We start from the raw sequence: 16067 nt of genomic DNA on the forward strand, positions 1-16067 counted from the left end.
CGCGACCGCTCCAGGGTTCCCGCCGGGTGCGCACATGAGCCTCTCGTACTTAGTTCCATGGCTGCACAACGTTGCTAGTGTGCATCTGTCTCTGCTCTGTCTTACTCCTTTGCACACGCTCAGCTCATACCTTCTCCCTGTCGTGCTTCTCAGCACACCCACTGTCTAACCTTGCACTCAGGCGTGCCCTCTGCGCACACTTTGCCTAACTCTGTACTCAGACGTGCTCCTTCGCTCGCGCCCTGCTTTGCTCGCACCGGGGCGTGCTTGTCTATGCACGCAATACGTGCTCTTGTGTACCCACCTTGCACTATCCTGTATCTAGCGTACTCCCGTGTACATGCTTTGTATTGTCCTGTACTCTCCATGCACCCGTACACTCACCCTGTATTGTCCTATACCTTGCGTGTCCCTGTGTCCACGCTTTGCACACTCTTGTACTCTGCACATTCCCTGTTGCTAGACACATCACTTGTGTCTCCTGTGAGCCGGCCACTTGGTTCCAGCAGTCGTGGTAGCTCACCCCCTTGGGCATGCCCCTGACACTTCCTCTATAGGGGGTGGTCCTCACTAGGTCAGCTCGCCCTAGATGGGTTGGTGTCATGATCCAGATGGTCCACTCCAGGAGTCGTCACAGTATTAGAGATTCCTGGGCCTGTTCCTGACGATCAATGTATAGGGGTCAGTCTTCACTAGGTCAGCTCGCCCTTGGGCTATCTATTCCACGGTCCTGATGGTCTAATCTTGTAGCTCACCTCCCTGAGGCGTTAAAGAATTACCAGGCCATGGACCCCGCCGGCACCACGTTTTTCGCGGCTTCCGCACAGGTAGCATCCCGCGACTCTGGCTCTGTGTCCTTGCCACATTTCCCGTCTTGTCCTTGCAAGCCACCTAAGTTTTCTGGGGATCCCAATCTGTGCAGGGGTTTTTTGACTCAGTGCAGCATCCATTTTGAACTCCTGCACCTGCGGTATCCCACCGACCGGGCAAAGATGGCTTTCATTTTATCTCTTCTAGAGGGAGAAGCCTTGGCTTGGGTGAATCCCCTGTGGGAGCGTGATGACCCCATTGTCTCCCAATTAGCAGCTTTTTTGGAGACTTTTCTCAGGGTCTTCGATGAACCGGGACAGCTGGCCTCAATGACTGGGTCCCTTTTCAACCTTCTCCAAGGTTCCCTGTCAGTGGCTCAGTCCGTCATCCGCTTCCGCATCCTAGCCTCCGAGTTGTGATGGAATAATGAGGCTCTGGTTGGTGCTTTCTGGCATGGGCTGTCAGGCCGGATTAAGGATGAGCTCGCAGGACGAGATACTTCAACCTCCTTGATTTGCGTTTCCAGGAACCATCCCGTGAGGCTTCCAGAGGGGCTGGTTTACTTCTTCCCCTAGGATAGGTAAGGGAGGCCTTCTTAGGAGTTCCCGAATCCTCATCTCCGTTGACTTTGGCAGTTTTGATATACCTGGAGCAGAGACGTTACTCCGAGGTGGCCTGTGTGGATTCGGGTGCGGCAGGCAACTTTATTAGTCTCAAGACTGTCAGGAGGCTTCAGATTCCTGTTGTTTCCCTGGACATACCACATTTGATTGCATCGGTGGATGGAAGACCTCTGCAAGAGCTCGTCACCGTGGTGACTGAAGAAATAGTACTACAGATTGGGGCCCTTCATTGGGAGAGCATTGCCTTGTACGTACTACCGAACCTCTCACATGCATTGTTGCTTGTGTTTCCTTGGCTCTGGTCCTATGAACCTATCCTTGATTGGTGCTCGGGTGATGTGCTACGTTGGGGGATCCTCCTGCCAGAAGCAGAGTCTGCAGCCAATTCGTCCTGTTAATCTCCCACAGTCCACCTCTGCTCCCGCAGGTCTCCCTTCAGCTTATTGGGGCTATACGGACGTCTTCAATAAGAAGGAGGCTGAGGTCCTTCCTCCACACTGCCCGTATGATTGCCCGATCAAGCTTGTTCCAGGTTCCTCACCGCCCAGGAAAAGGATCTACCCTTTGTCTCCGGAGGAGACTCAGGCCATGTCGGAGTATATTCAGGAGAACTTTTCCAGAGGGTTCATCCGGACAGACACGCAGCTCCACTCCGAACACCCAGTAAACACGACTCTGCTCCGTACGCCTCGTACACACATGACTGCTACATCCACCCTGTGAAGAACCCCTCCTGACCCTACACATAGACTTCCCTTCATCCAGCACCATGACAACCAGCACTGTCCAGCATACACTGAGGCCCCTGATCATGTGACCGCTGACTCCTCCCCTCATGTGACCTCATCAGAGGTCCTGTGTGCACAGAGCAGCCATATATGTGGAGTGCGGCTCTGTGGGTGGAGGTAGGTGCTGGAGGCTCCATTATTCTCTATGTGGAGTGTGGCTCTGCGGGTGGAGGTCGGTGCTGGAGGCTCCATTATTCTCTATGTGGAGCGCGGCTCTGCGGGTGGAGGTAGGTGCCGGAGGCTCCATTATTCTCTATGTGGAGTGCGGCTCTGCGGGTGAAGGTAGGTGCCGGAGGCTCCGTTATTCTCTATGTGGAGTGTGGCTCTGCGGGTGGAGGTCGGTGCCGGAGGCTCCATTATTCTCTAGGTGGAGTGAGGCTCTGCGGGTGGAGGTCGGTGCTGGAGGCTCCATTATTCTCTATGTGGGGTGCGGCTCTGTGGGTGGAGGTCGGTGCCGGAGGCTCCATTATTCTCTATGTGGAGTGCGGCTCTGCGGGTGGAGGTCGGTGCTGGAGGCTCCATTATTCTCTATGTGGAGTGAGGCTCTGCGGGTGGAGGTCGGTGCTGGAGGCTCCATTATTCTCTATGTGGAGTGCGGCTCTGCGGGTGGAGGTCGGTGCTGGAGTCTCCATTATTCTCTATGTGGAGTGTGGCTCTGCGGGTGGAGGTCGGTGCTGGAGGCTCCATTATTCTCTATGTGGGGTGCGGCTATGCGGGTGGAGGTCGGTGCTGGAGGCTCCATTATTCTCTATGTGGAGTGCGGCTCTGCGGGTGGAGGTCGGTGCTGGAGGCTCCATTATTCTCTATGTGGAGTGTGGCTCTGCGGGTGGAGGTCGGTGCTGGAGGCTCCATTATTCTCTATGTGGAGTGTGGCTCTGCGGGTGGAGGTCGGTGCTGGAGGCTCCATTATTCTCTATGTGGAGTGCGGCTCTGGGGGTGGAGGTCGGTGCCGGAGGCTCCATTATTCTCTATGTGGAGTGCGGCTCTGCGGGTGGAGGTCGGTGCCGGAGGCTCCATTATTCTCTATGTGGAGTGTGGCTCTGCGGGTGGAGGTCGGTGCTGGAGGCTCCATTATTCTCTATGTGGGGTGCGGCTATGCGGGTGGAGGTCGGTGCTGGAGTCTCCATTATTCTCTATGTGGAGTGTGGCTCTGCGGGTGGAGGTCGGTGCTGGAGGCTCCATTATTCTCTATGTGGGGTGCGGCTATGCGGGTGGAGGTCGGTGCTGGAGGCTCCATTATTCTCTATGTGGAGTGCGGCTCTGCGGGTGGAGGTCGGTGCTGGAGGCTCCCTTATTCTCTATGTGGAGTGTGGCTCTGCGGGTGGAGGTCGGTGCTGGAGGCTCCATTATTCTCTATGTGGAGTGCGGCTCTGGGGGTGGAGGTCGGTGCCGGAGGCTCCATTATTCTCTATGTGGAGTGCGGCTCTGGGGGTGGAGGTCGGTGCCGGAGGCTCCATTATTCTCTATGTGGAGTGCGGCTCTGCGGGTGGAGGTCGGTGCCGGAGGCTCCATTATTCTCTATGTGGAGTGAGGCTCTGCGGAGGGAGGTCGGTGATGGAGGCTCCATTATTCTCTATGTGGAGTGCGGCTCTGCGGGTGGAGGTCGGTGCTGGAGGCTCCATTATTCTCTATGTGGAGTGCGGCTCTGCGGGTGGAGGTCGGTGCCGGAGGCTCCATTATTCTCTATGTGGAGTGCCGCTCTGCGGGTGGAGGCTCCACACCAGGACTGTAGCAGGTAGAGACCCCAATATCCACAGGTGTCCCTTCTAATTGGGGGGAAACTATCCCCTCTAATAATCCTCGGACAGTTCTGACAAACACGGGAAAGTGCCCCTTTATGGAGGTGACAGAAAGTCTGTTTAGTCTCTTTAGCTTCATAGTATCAGCTCTAATCCAATGGTGAGAGAGCGATTTACCCTGAAGAGTCACAGATTGTGGGGTTGGTATAAAATGTTATATTTAGGGGTTTCTGTGTTGTCTCCTTATAAGAATCACAATGGTTTTGTTCCTTTTCCGCTGATTGATACAAACGACCCAACTATGAAACACGAGAACCAAGGAAACCTGTATTACTCTCATAGTACGGGGCCTCTTACTTGGCCCCATATACAGTATAATGTTCCCCCAGTATCGCCATCCTCCACACACAATATGTTTCCACCCAAACCAGGAGATAATCAGTTCTCACTCTTCCCCATACTTAATGCCATAGAGCCCCTTTCTTGGTTCCCACACACAGAATTATGTTCCACAGTATCTCCATCCCCAATTTTATTTATTTTTTTTTGTGTTTTTCATGTAATATACGGAAGCCTACAGGAAAATGCTAATAAAACCACTGTATGTGGAGACATTGGCCTCATATATCTCCTGTCTTTTTCTTACAAAGAAGCCTTTATATAATCCTGGGGTCCAGAGGGTAAGGTTTCTCCTTGTGGAGAGTGACATACCAGCTCTGGCTTGTCAAGGTGAGGAGGCTTATTCGCCGTGCAATGCTCCTCTGGGAAATGTAATATGCAATTTGCCTCTTCAGAGAGAAAGAGGACTTGAACTCTATAGCGCCACCTCTTTCTCTCTGAAGAGGCAATTTGCATATTACATTTCCCAGAGGAGCACTGCACGGCGAATAAGCCTCCTCACCCTGACGAGCCAGAGCTGGTATGTCACTCTCCACAAGGAGAAACCTTAGACCCCAGTCCAGAGCCTCTCCCCTAGCCAAATCAGTTCTCATTTGCACTGACGAGGGCCAATAGCTCAAAACACCTTGTCTGCAAATTGGGGTTCTGTTTTGGCTTTTATCTTAAGTTATAGTACAAGATTCGTTGAAGGGTCAATTGTGACGTGTATGATCGCTACTACCAATAGGTGGCGCTATAGAGTTCAAGTCCTCTTTCTCTCTGAAGCGGCAATTTGCATTTATAAAAGCCTCAATCTTCTGTGTGTGACTCAGACCTGAGATCTAATGTGATAGAAGATTACAGTGCGGGGAAGACGGGAAACCTTCATATAGACGGCCGGTGGGGATGGAGTCAGTGACGGACTCTGGCCAAATATGTTTCTGGAGCCGTAGTAGAAGATGAAGATGTCGTCCTCACCATGAAGTAGTTATTTCTCCTGTCCCGTGTAATGAATATCTCCTGCAGTATTGCTAATGCCGATTCCAGTGTCGGTAATGAGACGAGAATTAGCGTTATGGAAGATGAGTCTATGAGGAACGTATTCAGCTGCCGACTCCGAGGAAGAAACTGCTTGTTGTCTGTGGCCTAAATATATAGGTTTTATTAGTAGATGTAAAGAAGGAAACTAAATACTGTAAAATAATAAATCTCCTCATATGTTTCCTTATTATCTCCAGTAATTGTATTATTACACAGGATTTTTATGATGTTACATCGGCTCATCTTCTCATTCAGGTCTCTACAATATCGGATCCTCTCAGTGAAGATCTTCTACATAAGAGAATTTTCCTGAATTACCCATCAAAGATGGATATGGACAGAGACAAGATGGTGGAGAAGATATTACACCTCACCCTAGAGATCCTCTTCCGGCTTACTGGAGAGGTGAGAGATTCTGATGACGTCACATTACATCATTCTTATCTATGGGAATAACAGATGGACAGAACTGGAGAGGTGAGGACTCTGGAAATGTCTGTAGTGAGATTTATTAATGTGTCTCTCCATAACCAGGATTACACAGTAGTGAAGAAGACCTCTAGTGAGCGCTGTCAGGACCCTGTGTCTGAGGGATGGGGAAGACCCCTGAGCCCAATCATGGGGCCTCCACCTCACCCCCTGATACATGAGGACATCAATGACCAGAAGATCCTAGAACTCACCTACACGATGATTGAGCTGCTGACTGGAGAGGTGACACTGCTGGGAATGTTGGGACATTATACAGTAATGCTATGAAGGGATCGGGGGGATGACGGTATCATTGTATGTGTCAGGTTCCTATAAGGTGTCAGGATGTCTCTGTCTATTTCTCCATGGAGGAGTGGGAGTATTTAGAAGGACATAAACATATGTACAAGGACGTCATGATGGAGGATCCCCAGCCCCTCACATCACCAGGTAATAGACAGGACTAAATACACACGGCCTATAATTATCTGTATGTATAGAATGATTTCAGTCCCTGTATGTGTTTCCTCCAGATCTATCCAGTAAGAGGACAACACCAGAGAGATGTCCCCATCCTCTTCTTCCACAGGACTGTAAACGAGAAGATCCCAATGTTCCTCAGGATCATCAGGTAGATGGAGAGAAGGTGTCATGAGATCTCCCCTATGATGTGTAGACGGCTGTGAAGGTCTTGTGCTCAGTCTTGTTTTATCCTCCAGTATTATATATTTTATACTTGTGTAATGAGAACGGTGGAGATGGCAGGATTAGAGCTGATCATAGATGTGACTTCTCCATCTGTCTGTGACTTTTACAATATTTATTTTAGGGTGAAGATCTGACCCATATTAATACTACAGAGACATATGTGAGGGGTGATGAGAGATGTAAAGAGATTACTGCTTATTACCGGTCGGGTGAGTACTGACCACTAAATATAGACAAGTCACAGATTCTTCTTAGTCACCAGCTATGGCGGCTTTATCGGTGGTGTAGTCCGGCCTTATCACAATCGTGTGATCACCATTTTGCCGCTAGAACACATTTTCCTCCACCCAAAACATTTCAAATGACGTTGGTTATTGAAAGCCCATTTCTATAGAAGTTACAACCGGGAGGATCCACTTACAACCTGGGGTTAGGAGATGCTGACCATTACCTGCCCAGATCTGTAAACTATAAAGCCAAATAACCGCTTACGTAGAATGTGCTGACAAGTTAAGCCTTTTTCACACTTCAGTTTTTTGTGTTCAGTTGAAATCCGCTAAAGATGTAAGAAATGGATCCGTTTCCATTGTGCCACAAATGGATGCCAGCGAACAGCTTTTTGGATGGATCTGCTGCAGTTGCAAAGGTTAGGAAATTTAAAGGAACCGCGGTCTGGAGAGAGAGAGAGATATGGCAGATCCATTTTTTTTTTGAAAAACGGCAGATTTTGACTGACGTCAAATAGCTGAAGTGTGAAACAGGCCTTAGAAAATCACTTGAAGAAAAATATTAAGATGGGCCTGTAAGAGAAAGCGGAGGGTAATGATGCTGTTGGCTTCCTAGATCCCTGATATCTTATTGGATGAATCTACCTTCTCTCCCTTCTGTGCTGCTGAATGTCTCATATGGTCCCTACAAGACCAGGTCCAGTCTTTCTGGTCAAACTGCTCTTTTATGATCACTAACATTAAATGTGCAGTGAGGCCAAGTGTGAATTTCTGTACATTAATAAGAGTTTCCCTTTATCCTAACTTTTCAATTTAAAAATGACTAACTTCAAACAGGGTTGCGAGAAACTGCATAAAAATATTACACCTGTGCTATGATATATCTCTAAGGCACTTTCACAATTGCGTTTTTTGTGGTGCGTTTTTTGCGCACACGAACGCATGAAAAAAACGCTTACAAACGCTGCGTTTTTTTTCAAGCATTTTTATGCGCATGCAGGAAAAAACGCAGCGTTTGTATGCGTTTTTAGTGCGTTTGCGTTTTTTTGCACATTGTTTGTCCTCACCCAAAAAAAATCTAGATATGAACAAAGGAAGAGAGAGAGACAGCGAAGACTGCAGCGGCGGCGTATGTGGATACATCCGATTATTGAACTCCGGGAGAGCCGTGGGGCGTACCACACCCTCTACAGTGAGCTCCAGGCAAACCCGGAGAAATTTACAGATTATATCCAGATGTCCCAAGAAAGCTTCAGGGATTTGCTTGCTCGTGTCCAAGAAATCATCCAGAGACAGGACACACAGCTCCGTCGTGCGATTCCTCCTGAGGAACGGCTCCTGGTGACATTACGGTACTTAATATTTAAAAACCAAAGGGTGGGGTGATGGTGTTTTTTTTTTTTTTTTACATGTACTATTCAAAACTTAGGCTAATTATTTTTTGTGAATGTACTAATTTTTTATTTTTATTGTTTTAAAAAACCATATACAGAAATATTAATTTTACTTCTTTCTCTGTTTTGCAGATTCCTGGCGACTGGAGAAACCCTATCTTCACTACACTTCCAGTACCGTATTGGAATCTCTACCTTGTCTGGAATTGTTGCGGACACCTGCCAGGCTCTCTGGAACGTTCTTTGTCCAGAATTTATGCCCCTGCGCACCGCTGAAAAGTGGATGGAAATTGCTGACAAATTCTGGACAGTCTGCAATTTCCCCAACTGTTTGGAAGCTGTTGATGGTAAACACATACGGATCATCAAACCCAAAAGTACTATATCTGAGTACTATAATTACAAAAAGTACTTTTCAATAGTACTCATGGCCATTGCTGATGCCGGATGTATGTTTGTACCAGTGGACATTGGAGCATTTGGCCGTGGTAATGACTCCCAGGCTTTTAAAAACTCAGACATGGGCCGGAGGTTGTATGGCAACCAATTTAATTTCCCTATGCCACGGCCTCTTACCCACACTGAAGCTCCGCCACTGCCCTTTGTAATAGTTGGGGATGAGGCTTTTCAAATGTGCGCAAACCTACTGAAACCCTACTCCAGCCGTGACTTGGACCATACCAAAAAAAAATCTTTAATTACAGGCTGACCAGGGCCAGAAGAACTGTCGAGTGTGCTTTTGGGATTCTTGTCTCCAGATGGCGAATTCTCGGCACAGCCATTAATCTTAAACTTGAAACAGAGGATGAGGTGGGGAAGGCGTGTGTGGTTCTACATAATTTTGTGATGGCTAAAGAGCACCCGACCTTTGAACTCGATGATGCTGCTCCTAAACCATTGCCTGAATTCACTCAGCACCCTCTCAGGTCATCCGTTGAAGTTGGTCAAATGAGGGACCAATTTGCAGCCTACTCTGATGTAGGACAGGTGCACTGGCAAGATGAAATGGTGTAAAAATGTTTTCGTGTGTGTATGTATGTTAATAAAAAACCTGTTTTGATACCAGTACCGAGTGCACTATGTTTTTTACACTCCAATAAAATAAAAAACTTCCCATGTATACCTGTGAATTCATGATGTTCTCACACCTGGGCAGGTAAATACACATATGAGTTAAACTGCAGCATCGCTAGTCTGCGTGAAATATATTTGTACGTAAGCAAAGCTGCAGGTTAAATATGATATGTGTATTAAAGGGAATCTGTCACCCTTTTTTTTCAGCTTGCAGCTGCTGGCATAGACATTGGGGGCTTATCTACAGCATTCTGTAATGCTGTAGATAAGCCTCCGATGTAACCTGAAAGATAAGAAAAACACGTTATATTATACTCACCGGGGTGGGCGGTCCGGTCCAGTGGGCGTTGCGGTCCGGTCCGACGCCTCCCTTCTTCATGCGATGACGTCTTCTTCTCCAGTCCTGTAATGGCTGCGGCACAAGCGCACTGCTCTGCCCTGTTGAGGGCGGAGCAGAATCCTGCAGTGCGCAGGCGTCGGGAGAGGTCCGAGCGCCTGCGCACTGCAGAATTCTGCTCTGCCCTCAACAGGGCAGAGCAGTGTGCTTGCGCCGCAGCCATTACAGGACGGGAGAAGAGGATGTCATCGCATGAAGAAGGAAGGCGTCGGACCGGACCGGACCGCCCACCCCGGAGAGTATAATATAACGTGTTTTTCTTATCTTTCAGGTTACATCGGAGGCTTATCTACAGCATTACAGAATGCTGTAGATAAGCCCCCGATGTCTATGCCAGCAGCTGCAAGCCGAAAGAAAGGGTGACAGATTCCCTTTAACCAGACCATGATTGATAAATAGTTATGATTAGAGTTGAGCGACTTTGGTAGGATCGGGTTTCATGAAACCAAATTCGTTTCAAATGAAACTGGTCCGACTAGTGGAAAAAAAAGTCGGAGTTTCGTTCAAAACCCGACCCCAATGCAAGTCAATGGGGAATAAAAGTCTGCATTGAGTGGATGAATGTAATCCGCTCAATGCCGACTTTTATTTCCCATTAACTAACATTGTGGTAGGGTTTCGAACGAAACTCGACTTTTTTTTGCCCGAGTTTCACCAGTTTGTGTTTCATGAAACCAGATCCTAGTCGGTCAACTCTAGTTAGTATACTAGGCCTTGGTATTTAACGTATGACGTGTATTTTACCCATCAGTGGATTCTACACACACGTAATAAGAGTATGTTGTTAATTACAAGGTATATCAATAATCCCCCTTACCTAGTATCACAATAAGTGAAATGAGGATGGTAAAAACAGCCAATCCTCAAAACACTTTTTATGACACCTAGCAAAGTTTAAGGCTCATTGTGTGTACGGCGCAGTGTGTGTAGGTGGCGCCAAAAACATTAATCAAACTTTATTATGTTGAACCAGAAATTTAAATTTATTTTTAACCAAAATTCTAAAAAACTTTATTTTCTCGTTCACCTTATTGGGGGACACAGAGACCATGGGTGTATGCTGCTGCCACTAGGAGGCTGACACTATGCACAAAAAAAGGTTAGCCCCTCCTCCGCCGTATACACCCCACCGACCGGCAGGAAGTTCCTCAGTTTAGCTTAGTGTCAGTAGGAGGTGGACACGGGTCTTTGATTAGACCCATATCTACCTCGATGTGCGTCGTTTCTTTTCAGGTTTTTCCGGAGGGATACAGTGTGAATAGTCACATCTGTAGTCCCACAAAGAGACTATGAGTACGGCGTGTACTGCCACCCCGTATCCTCATAAGTCTACAGCAGGACCAAGACCCCTAACATGGATGTGGCGTTCCAGATGGTCCTCGCTCCCCGTCTCCCACCCACTCGCCTACCAGAGCCGGTCGGTCGGTTGAGGCGCAGGATACTCTCCTTGAAACAGTGCGCTGGATGAAACGGATCAGGAGGGTAAGTATGAGACCTGGGTCCCATTCTCCCCTGCGGGTTCCACGCCAGGCCACTCCATGGATTCTTCGGCAGCGGTCGCTGTGACAGTGCTGCGACGCCTCCGCGTCGCCTCCAGGCGGCCGCTGCAGCTATTTGGGCCCTGGCTGGTTGTCGGACAGCTCTTCCCCCCCCCCCCCCCCCCCCCTCTGCCGGGTCCTAGCTGTCCTCAGTAGCAGCCACCGCGGCGGTTCTGCGACGCCTCCGCGCCGCCCTGTGCTGACAGGCGGCCGCCTCTTCTAATCCAGGCCCCGGCTTCATCTGGGGCCTTGTCCGGCGTCGCGGCCACGCCCCCCTTCTCCATTCTCGGGCGGGCTTCCCTCCCGCCCGCTCTAAGCCCGCCCACGGCCTTCTCCCCTCATGTTGAGCGTCCCGGAGGCGGCGCCGTCCCTCCCACCCTACCATCTTAGCGGGCGGCACCATTTTTATCATCGGCGCCTAGCCCCGCCTACCTCCCTCCTCTGCATCTGCAGGAAAGCGCGCGCTTCCTGCTCGGCTCCTCTCTGGCTGCCGCCATTTTCGCAGCCTGTCAGCCGGACGCTGTTCCCTCAGCCGTGCCCCTGCAAGCCAGACGAACCGTGCATCTCCATTTATTGGAAGCTGTGATAGGACACCGGACCGTGAGTAGCTCTGCATACTGCAGACTGACACCCTCCTCTGCCTCCTGTCCCCCAACCTTCCGGCAAGGCTTCAGTGACTGTCCGTCAGTATGTCTAATTCTAAGTCTGACCGCGCTCGTCCCCCTGCCTCCTCTGGCACCTTAGTCAAGTACTTTGCGTGCTCTTCTTGCAATCGCAAACTTCCCTCAGGTCAGTCCACTCCCCTCTGCCTGGACTGTAGCAATCCAATCCAGCCCGACGCCGCTCAGGAGCCATCCATAGCCCCAGTGGTGAGTGAGCCCCCCATGCCGGGCTGGGCCTCCTCTCTATCACAGTCAGTGGCAGACCTCACCAAGGTGTCTCAGTCCCTAGTAGCCGTTCTGGACAAGTTGCCCTTGGGAGCTTCGGCGGGACCCAGCACGTCTCAGGACGTCCCATCTGAGCCAGCCAGCGGCAGTCACAAGAGACCCAGGCAGGACCTCCAGGCGGAGTCCTCCCCTCGTCCTACCTCACCCCATAGTCCCCAGCAGTCTCCCTCTCGGGCCTCCTCTCCCGAGTCAGGCGAAGCGCTTTCGGAATCGGAAGGGGTCTTAGAGCTGGATTCGGACCAGGATGCGAACATGAAGGTTACGGTGCAAAACCGCATTGCCGCGATTCACCATACCTTTGACATCGCTGACGCCCCTGCGAAATCCTCAGATCAGGAGGTTTCGTTCAGACGGGCGGAAACACCATGCAGGGTGTTTCCCTTCCATTCTGAGTTTGGAAAGATTTTTACAAAGGAGAGAGCAGATCCGACCAGACGCTTTCAAAGAGGAAAGCGTCTCGGCGTACTGTACCCGTTTGCTAAAGAGCTCACGGACAACTGGGCCGCTTCTCCCTCGGTGGACCCTCCCGTGTCCAGACTTTCTAATAATACGGTCCTTCCGCTGTCAGGTGTGGCGTCTCTAAAAGATTCTAATGATAGGATCATAGAATCTCTAGCAAAATCTGCCTTCGAAGCGGCATCAGCAGCGGTATGTCCAGTCTTTGCTTCTTATTGGGCAGCAAAGGCCATATCCACTTGGGCAGACGACCTTCGGCAGGGCATTCTGGATAAGGCACGACCAGAGCATTTGGCCGATATCGCCAATCAGATTTCCCATGCGGGGGATTATCTGCTTTCTGCCTCCCTGGATGCCGCATCTTGCGCAGTTCAGGCGTCAAGTAACATCGTGGCAATCCGACGTACAATTTGGCTCAAGGCCTGGCAGGCGGACTTGTCCTCTAAAAAGTCTCTGACCAATCTGCCTTTTCAGGGAGTGCGTCTCTTCGGATCACAATTGGATCAGATTATTAAGGACGCTACCGGAGGTACGAGTTCTCTTCTCCCCTCCAAGCCTCGCAGACCTCCTCCAAGGCGTCAGTTTCGTCCCTTTCGGACTTTCCGCTGTTTCAATACGGCGGAAAACCCTTCCAACCAGCAAAGGCCACAGGCACGTCAGGAAAGAAAGAAGGTTTCCTTCAGGCCCACTCCGTCCTGGCGGTCCCACTCTTCCCAGGGAAGACCGTCCAGATCTAGATCTGGACGGTCTACATCCGCATGACTACCATCGGTCTCCTGTGGGTCCCTTCCAATTGGGAGGTCGACTTCTTTTCTTCAGCGACGTCTGGCTCGCCTCAGTAGAGGACGCTTGGGTCAGAGAGGTTGTATCAACAGGATACAAAATAGAGTTCATTTCTCTTCCACGGGATCGCTTCTTCCAATCCCGTCCGCCGAGGGATCCGGCCTTGGTCCCGGGGTTCTTTTCGGCCATCGCCTCTCTTCTCAGTTCCGGGGTGATTGTGCCCGTTCCCGAATCGGAACGCTTCACAGGGTTTTATTCAAACCTGTTTGTGGTGCCGAAAAAGGACGGGGCAGTTCGGCCCATTTTGGATCTCAAGTTACTCAACAAGAGAGTTCGCCTTCGCCACTTCCGGATGGAGTCTGTACGCTCGGTAATTGCTTCCATGGAGGAGCAGGAATTCATGGGTTCCATAGACATCCAAGATGCCTATCTACATGTGCCCATATTTCCCGGACATCAGAGGTTCCTGCAGTTTGCGATTCACCACGAACATTACCAGTTCGTCGCGCTTCCTTTCGGGCTCGCCACCGCTCCCAGAGTCTTCACGAAGATTATGGCGGCGTTGATGGCCTTGTTGAGGATCAGAGGTCTCGTTCTTTTTCCCTACCTCGACGATATCCTGATCAAGGCTCCCTCCTTTCAACAGGCCCGCCTAAGTGTGGCGATCGTTCTAGACACCCTGTCCAGTTTTGGGTGGATCGTCAACCGGAAAAAGTCCTGTCTGGTCCCTACTCAACGCCTTGTGTTTCTGGGCCTTCTGTTCGACACTCGTCGGTCAAGGGTATTTCTCCCACAAGACAAGATCCTTTCCCTGCAGCAGGGCGTGCGATCATTACAGATCACACGATTTCCATCCCTCAGGACAGCCATGAGGGTCCTGGGGAAGATGGTGGCGGCGATAGAGGCAGTTCCCTTTGCCCAATTTCACGCCAGGCCACTCCAGCAGGCCATTTTGTCCAGGTGGAACAGGTCGGCTCTGTCTCTGGATCGTCCGGTTCGCCTTTCATGCCGGATCAAGCGGTCTCTCAACTGGTGGTTGACGTCTCCCCTCATTCTCTTGGGGCGGTCTTTTCTTCCCGTTCACTGGCAGATTGTCACTACGGACGCCAGCCTCATCGGCTGGGGTGCAGTGTTCCGCAATCACACTGTTCAGGGTCGATGGTCGACTCAGGAATCAGCTCTGCAGATCAATGTCCTAGAGATACGAGCGATCCATCTAGCTCTCGTCCACTGGGAAAGGCGCCTCAAGGGCCTGCCTGTCAGGATTCAGACAGACAATGCCACAGCGGTGGCGTATATCAACCGCCAAGGGGGGACACGGAGTGTCTCAGCTCTGGCGGAAGTGTCCAGAATTCTTCAATGGGCAGAGACCTTTGTTCCAACGATTTCCGCGGTTCACATTCCCGGCGTGGACAACTGGGCCGCCGATTTCCTCAGCCGCGAGGGTCTCGCGGCAGGGGAATGGTCCCTACATCCGGAGGTGTTTCATCTGCTCTGCCGTCGGTGGGGAACTCCGGATGTAGACCTCATGGCATCTCGCCTCAACAGGAAAGTCCCACAATTCGTGTCCAGGTCTCGGGACCCTCTGGCAGTGGGCGCCGACGCTCTGGCCGTCCCTTGGTCACAGTTCGAGCTCCCCTACCTGTTCCCTCCTCTGCCCCTTCTTCCCAAGTTGTTGAAGAAAATCAAAGCAGAGGGGATTCCAGTCATCCTCATCGCCCCGAATTGGCCCAGAAGGTCTTGGTTCGCGGACATTGTCAACCTTCTCGCGGACGCCCCCTGGAAGCTTCCCGACAGGGCAGATCTGCTGTCTCAAGGCCCGATTTGCCACCCCAATTCTCGGTCGCTCAATTTAACGGCGTGGCTGTTGAGACCGAGGTTTTGAGACGGGCAGGATTCTCTGATCGGGTGATTCATACCATGATCCGCGCCAGAAAGCCTTCTTCTTCGAAGATCTATTACCGTACTTGGAAAGCCTATTTCTCCTGGTGTGAGACCAATGACATCGCACCCTTGGTTTTTTCGCTCCCTTCTATTCTGGCGTTTCTGCAGGCAGGGCTGGATGCGGGGCTTGCTCTCAGTTCCTTGAAGGGTCAAGTTTCGGCACTGTCCATTTTATTTCAGAAAACGCTGGCCTCCCGGCCCCAGGTCAAAACCTTCCTCCAGGGTGTGGCTCACACGGTTCCTCCGTACCGAGCGCCCGTGGATCCTTGGGATCTTAATTTGGTTCTTCAGGTTCTGCAGGGTCCTCCTTTTGAACCTCTCAGGGACGTTTCCCTTTCCCTCCTTTCTTGGAAAGTGGCCTTTCTGGTGGCCATTACCTCCATCCGGCGCGTGTCGGAATTAGCAGCATTTTCTTGCCGCTCTCCTTTTTTGGTCCTTCATCAGGACAAGGTAGTTCTGCGGCCTCCGCCCTCTTTTCTTCCGAAGGTGGTATCTTCGTTTCACCTCAATGAGGACATTGTTCTGCCATCCTTCTGCCCGAGCCCAGCTCACCCTCGGGAGCGGTCCTTGAACAAGCTGGACCTAGTCAGGGCATTGAGAGTCTATCTAGCCCGGACGACTTCCTTGCGGAAGTCAGACTCTCTATTCATCATTCCTGACGGGGCGAGGAAAGGTCACCCAGCCTCAAAGGCCACTATTGCGCGCTGGATCAGATCGGCAATTTTGGAGGCATACCGGGTCAAGCATCG

At 50.9% G+C, this 16067-nt stretch overlaps 1 protein-coding gene across 1 annotated transcript in view; it reads left to right on the top strand.

Moving 5' to 3' along the window:
* The window catches only part of LOC141047083 (uncharacterized), a 168776-nt gene that overhangs the window by 124730 nt on the left and 27979 nt on the right, over nucleotides 1-16067 (top strand). Inside the window, 5 exon segments of the mRNA XM_073542031.1 lie at nucleotides 5635-5784; nucleotides 5914-6093; nucleotides 6177-6300; nucleotides 6384-6481; nucleotides 6680-6767. Coding sequence (XP_073398132.1) covers nucleotides 5635-5784; nucleotides 5914-6093; nucleotides 6177-6300; nucleotides 6384-6481; nucleotides 6680-6767 — 640 coding nt within the window.

This window comes from Dendrobates tinctorius, unplaced genomic scaffold, assembly GCF_039654945.1.
Source record: "Dendrobates tinctorius isolate UK_male_01 unplaced genomic scaffold, ASM3965494v1 ptg000126l, whole genome shotgun sequence".
NCBI lineage: Eukaryota > Metazoa > Chordata > Amphibia > Anura > Dendrobatidae > Dendrobates > Dendrobates tinctorius.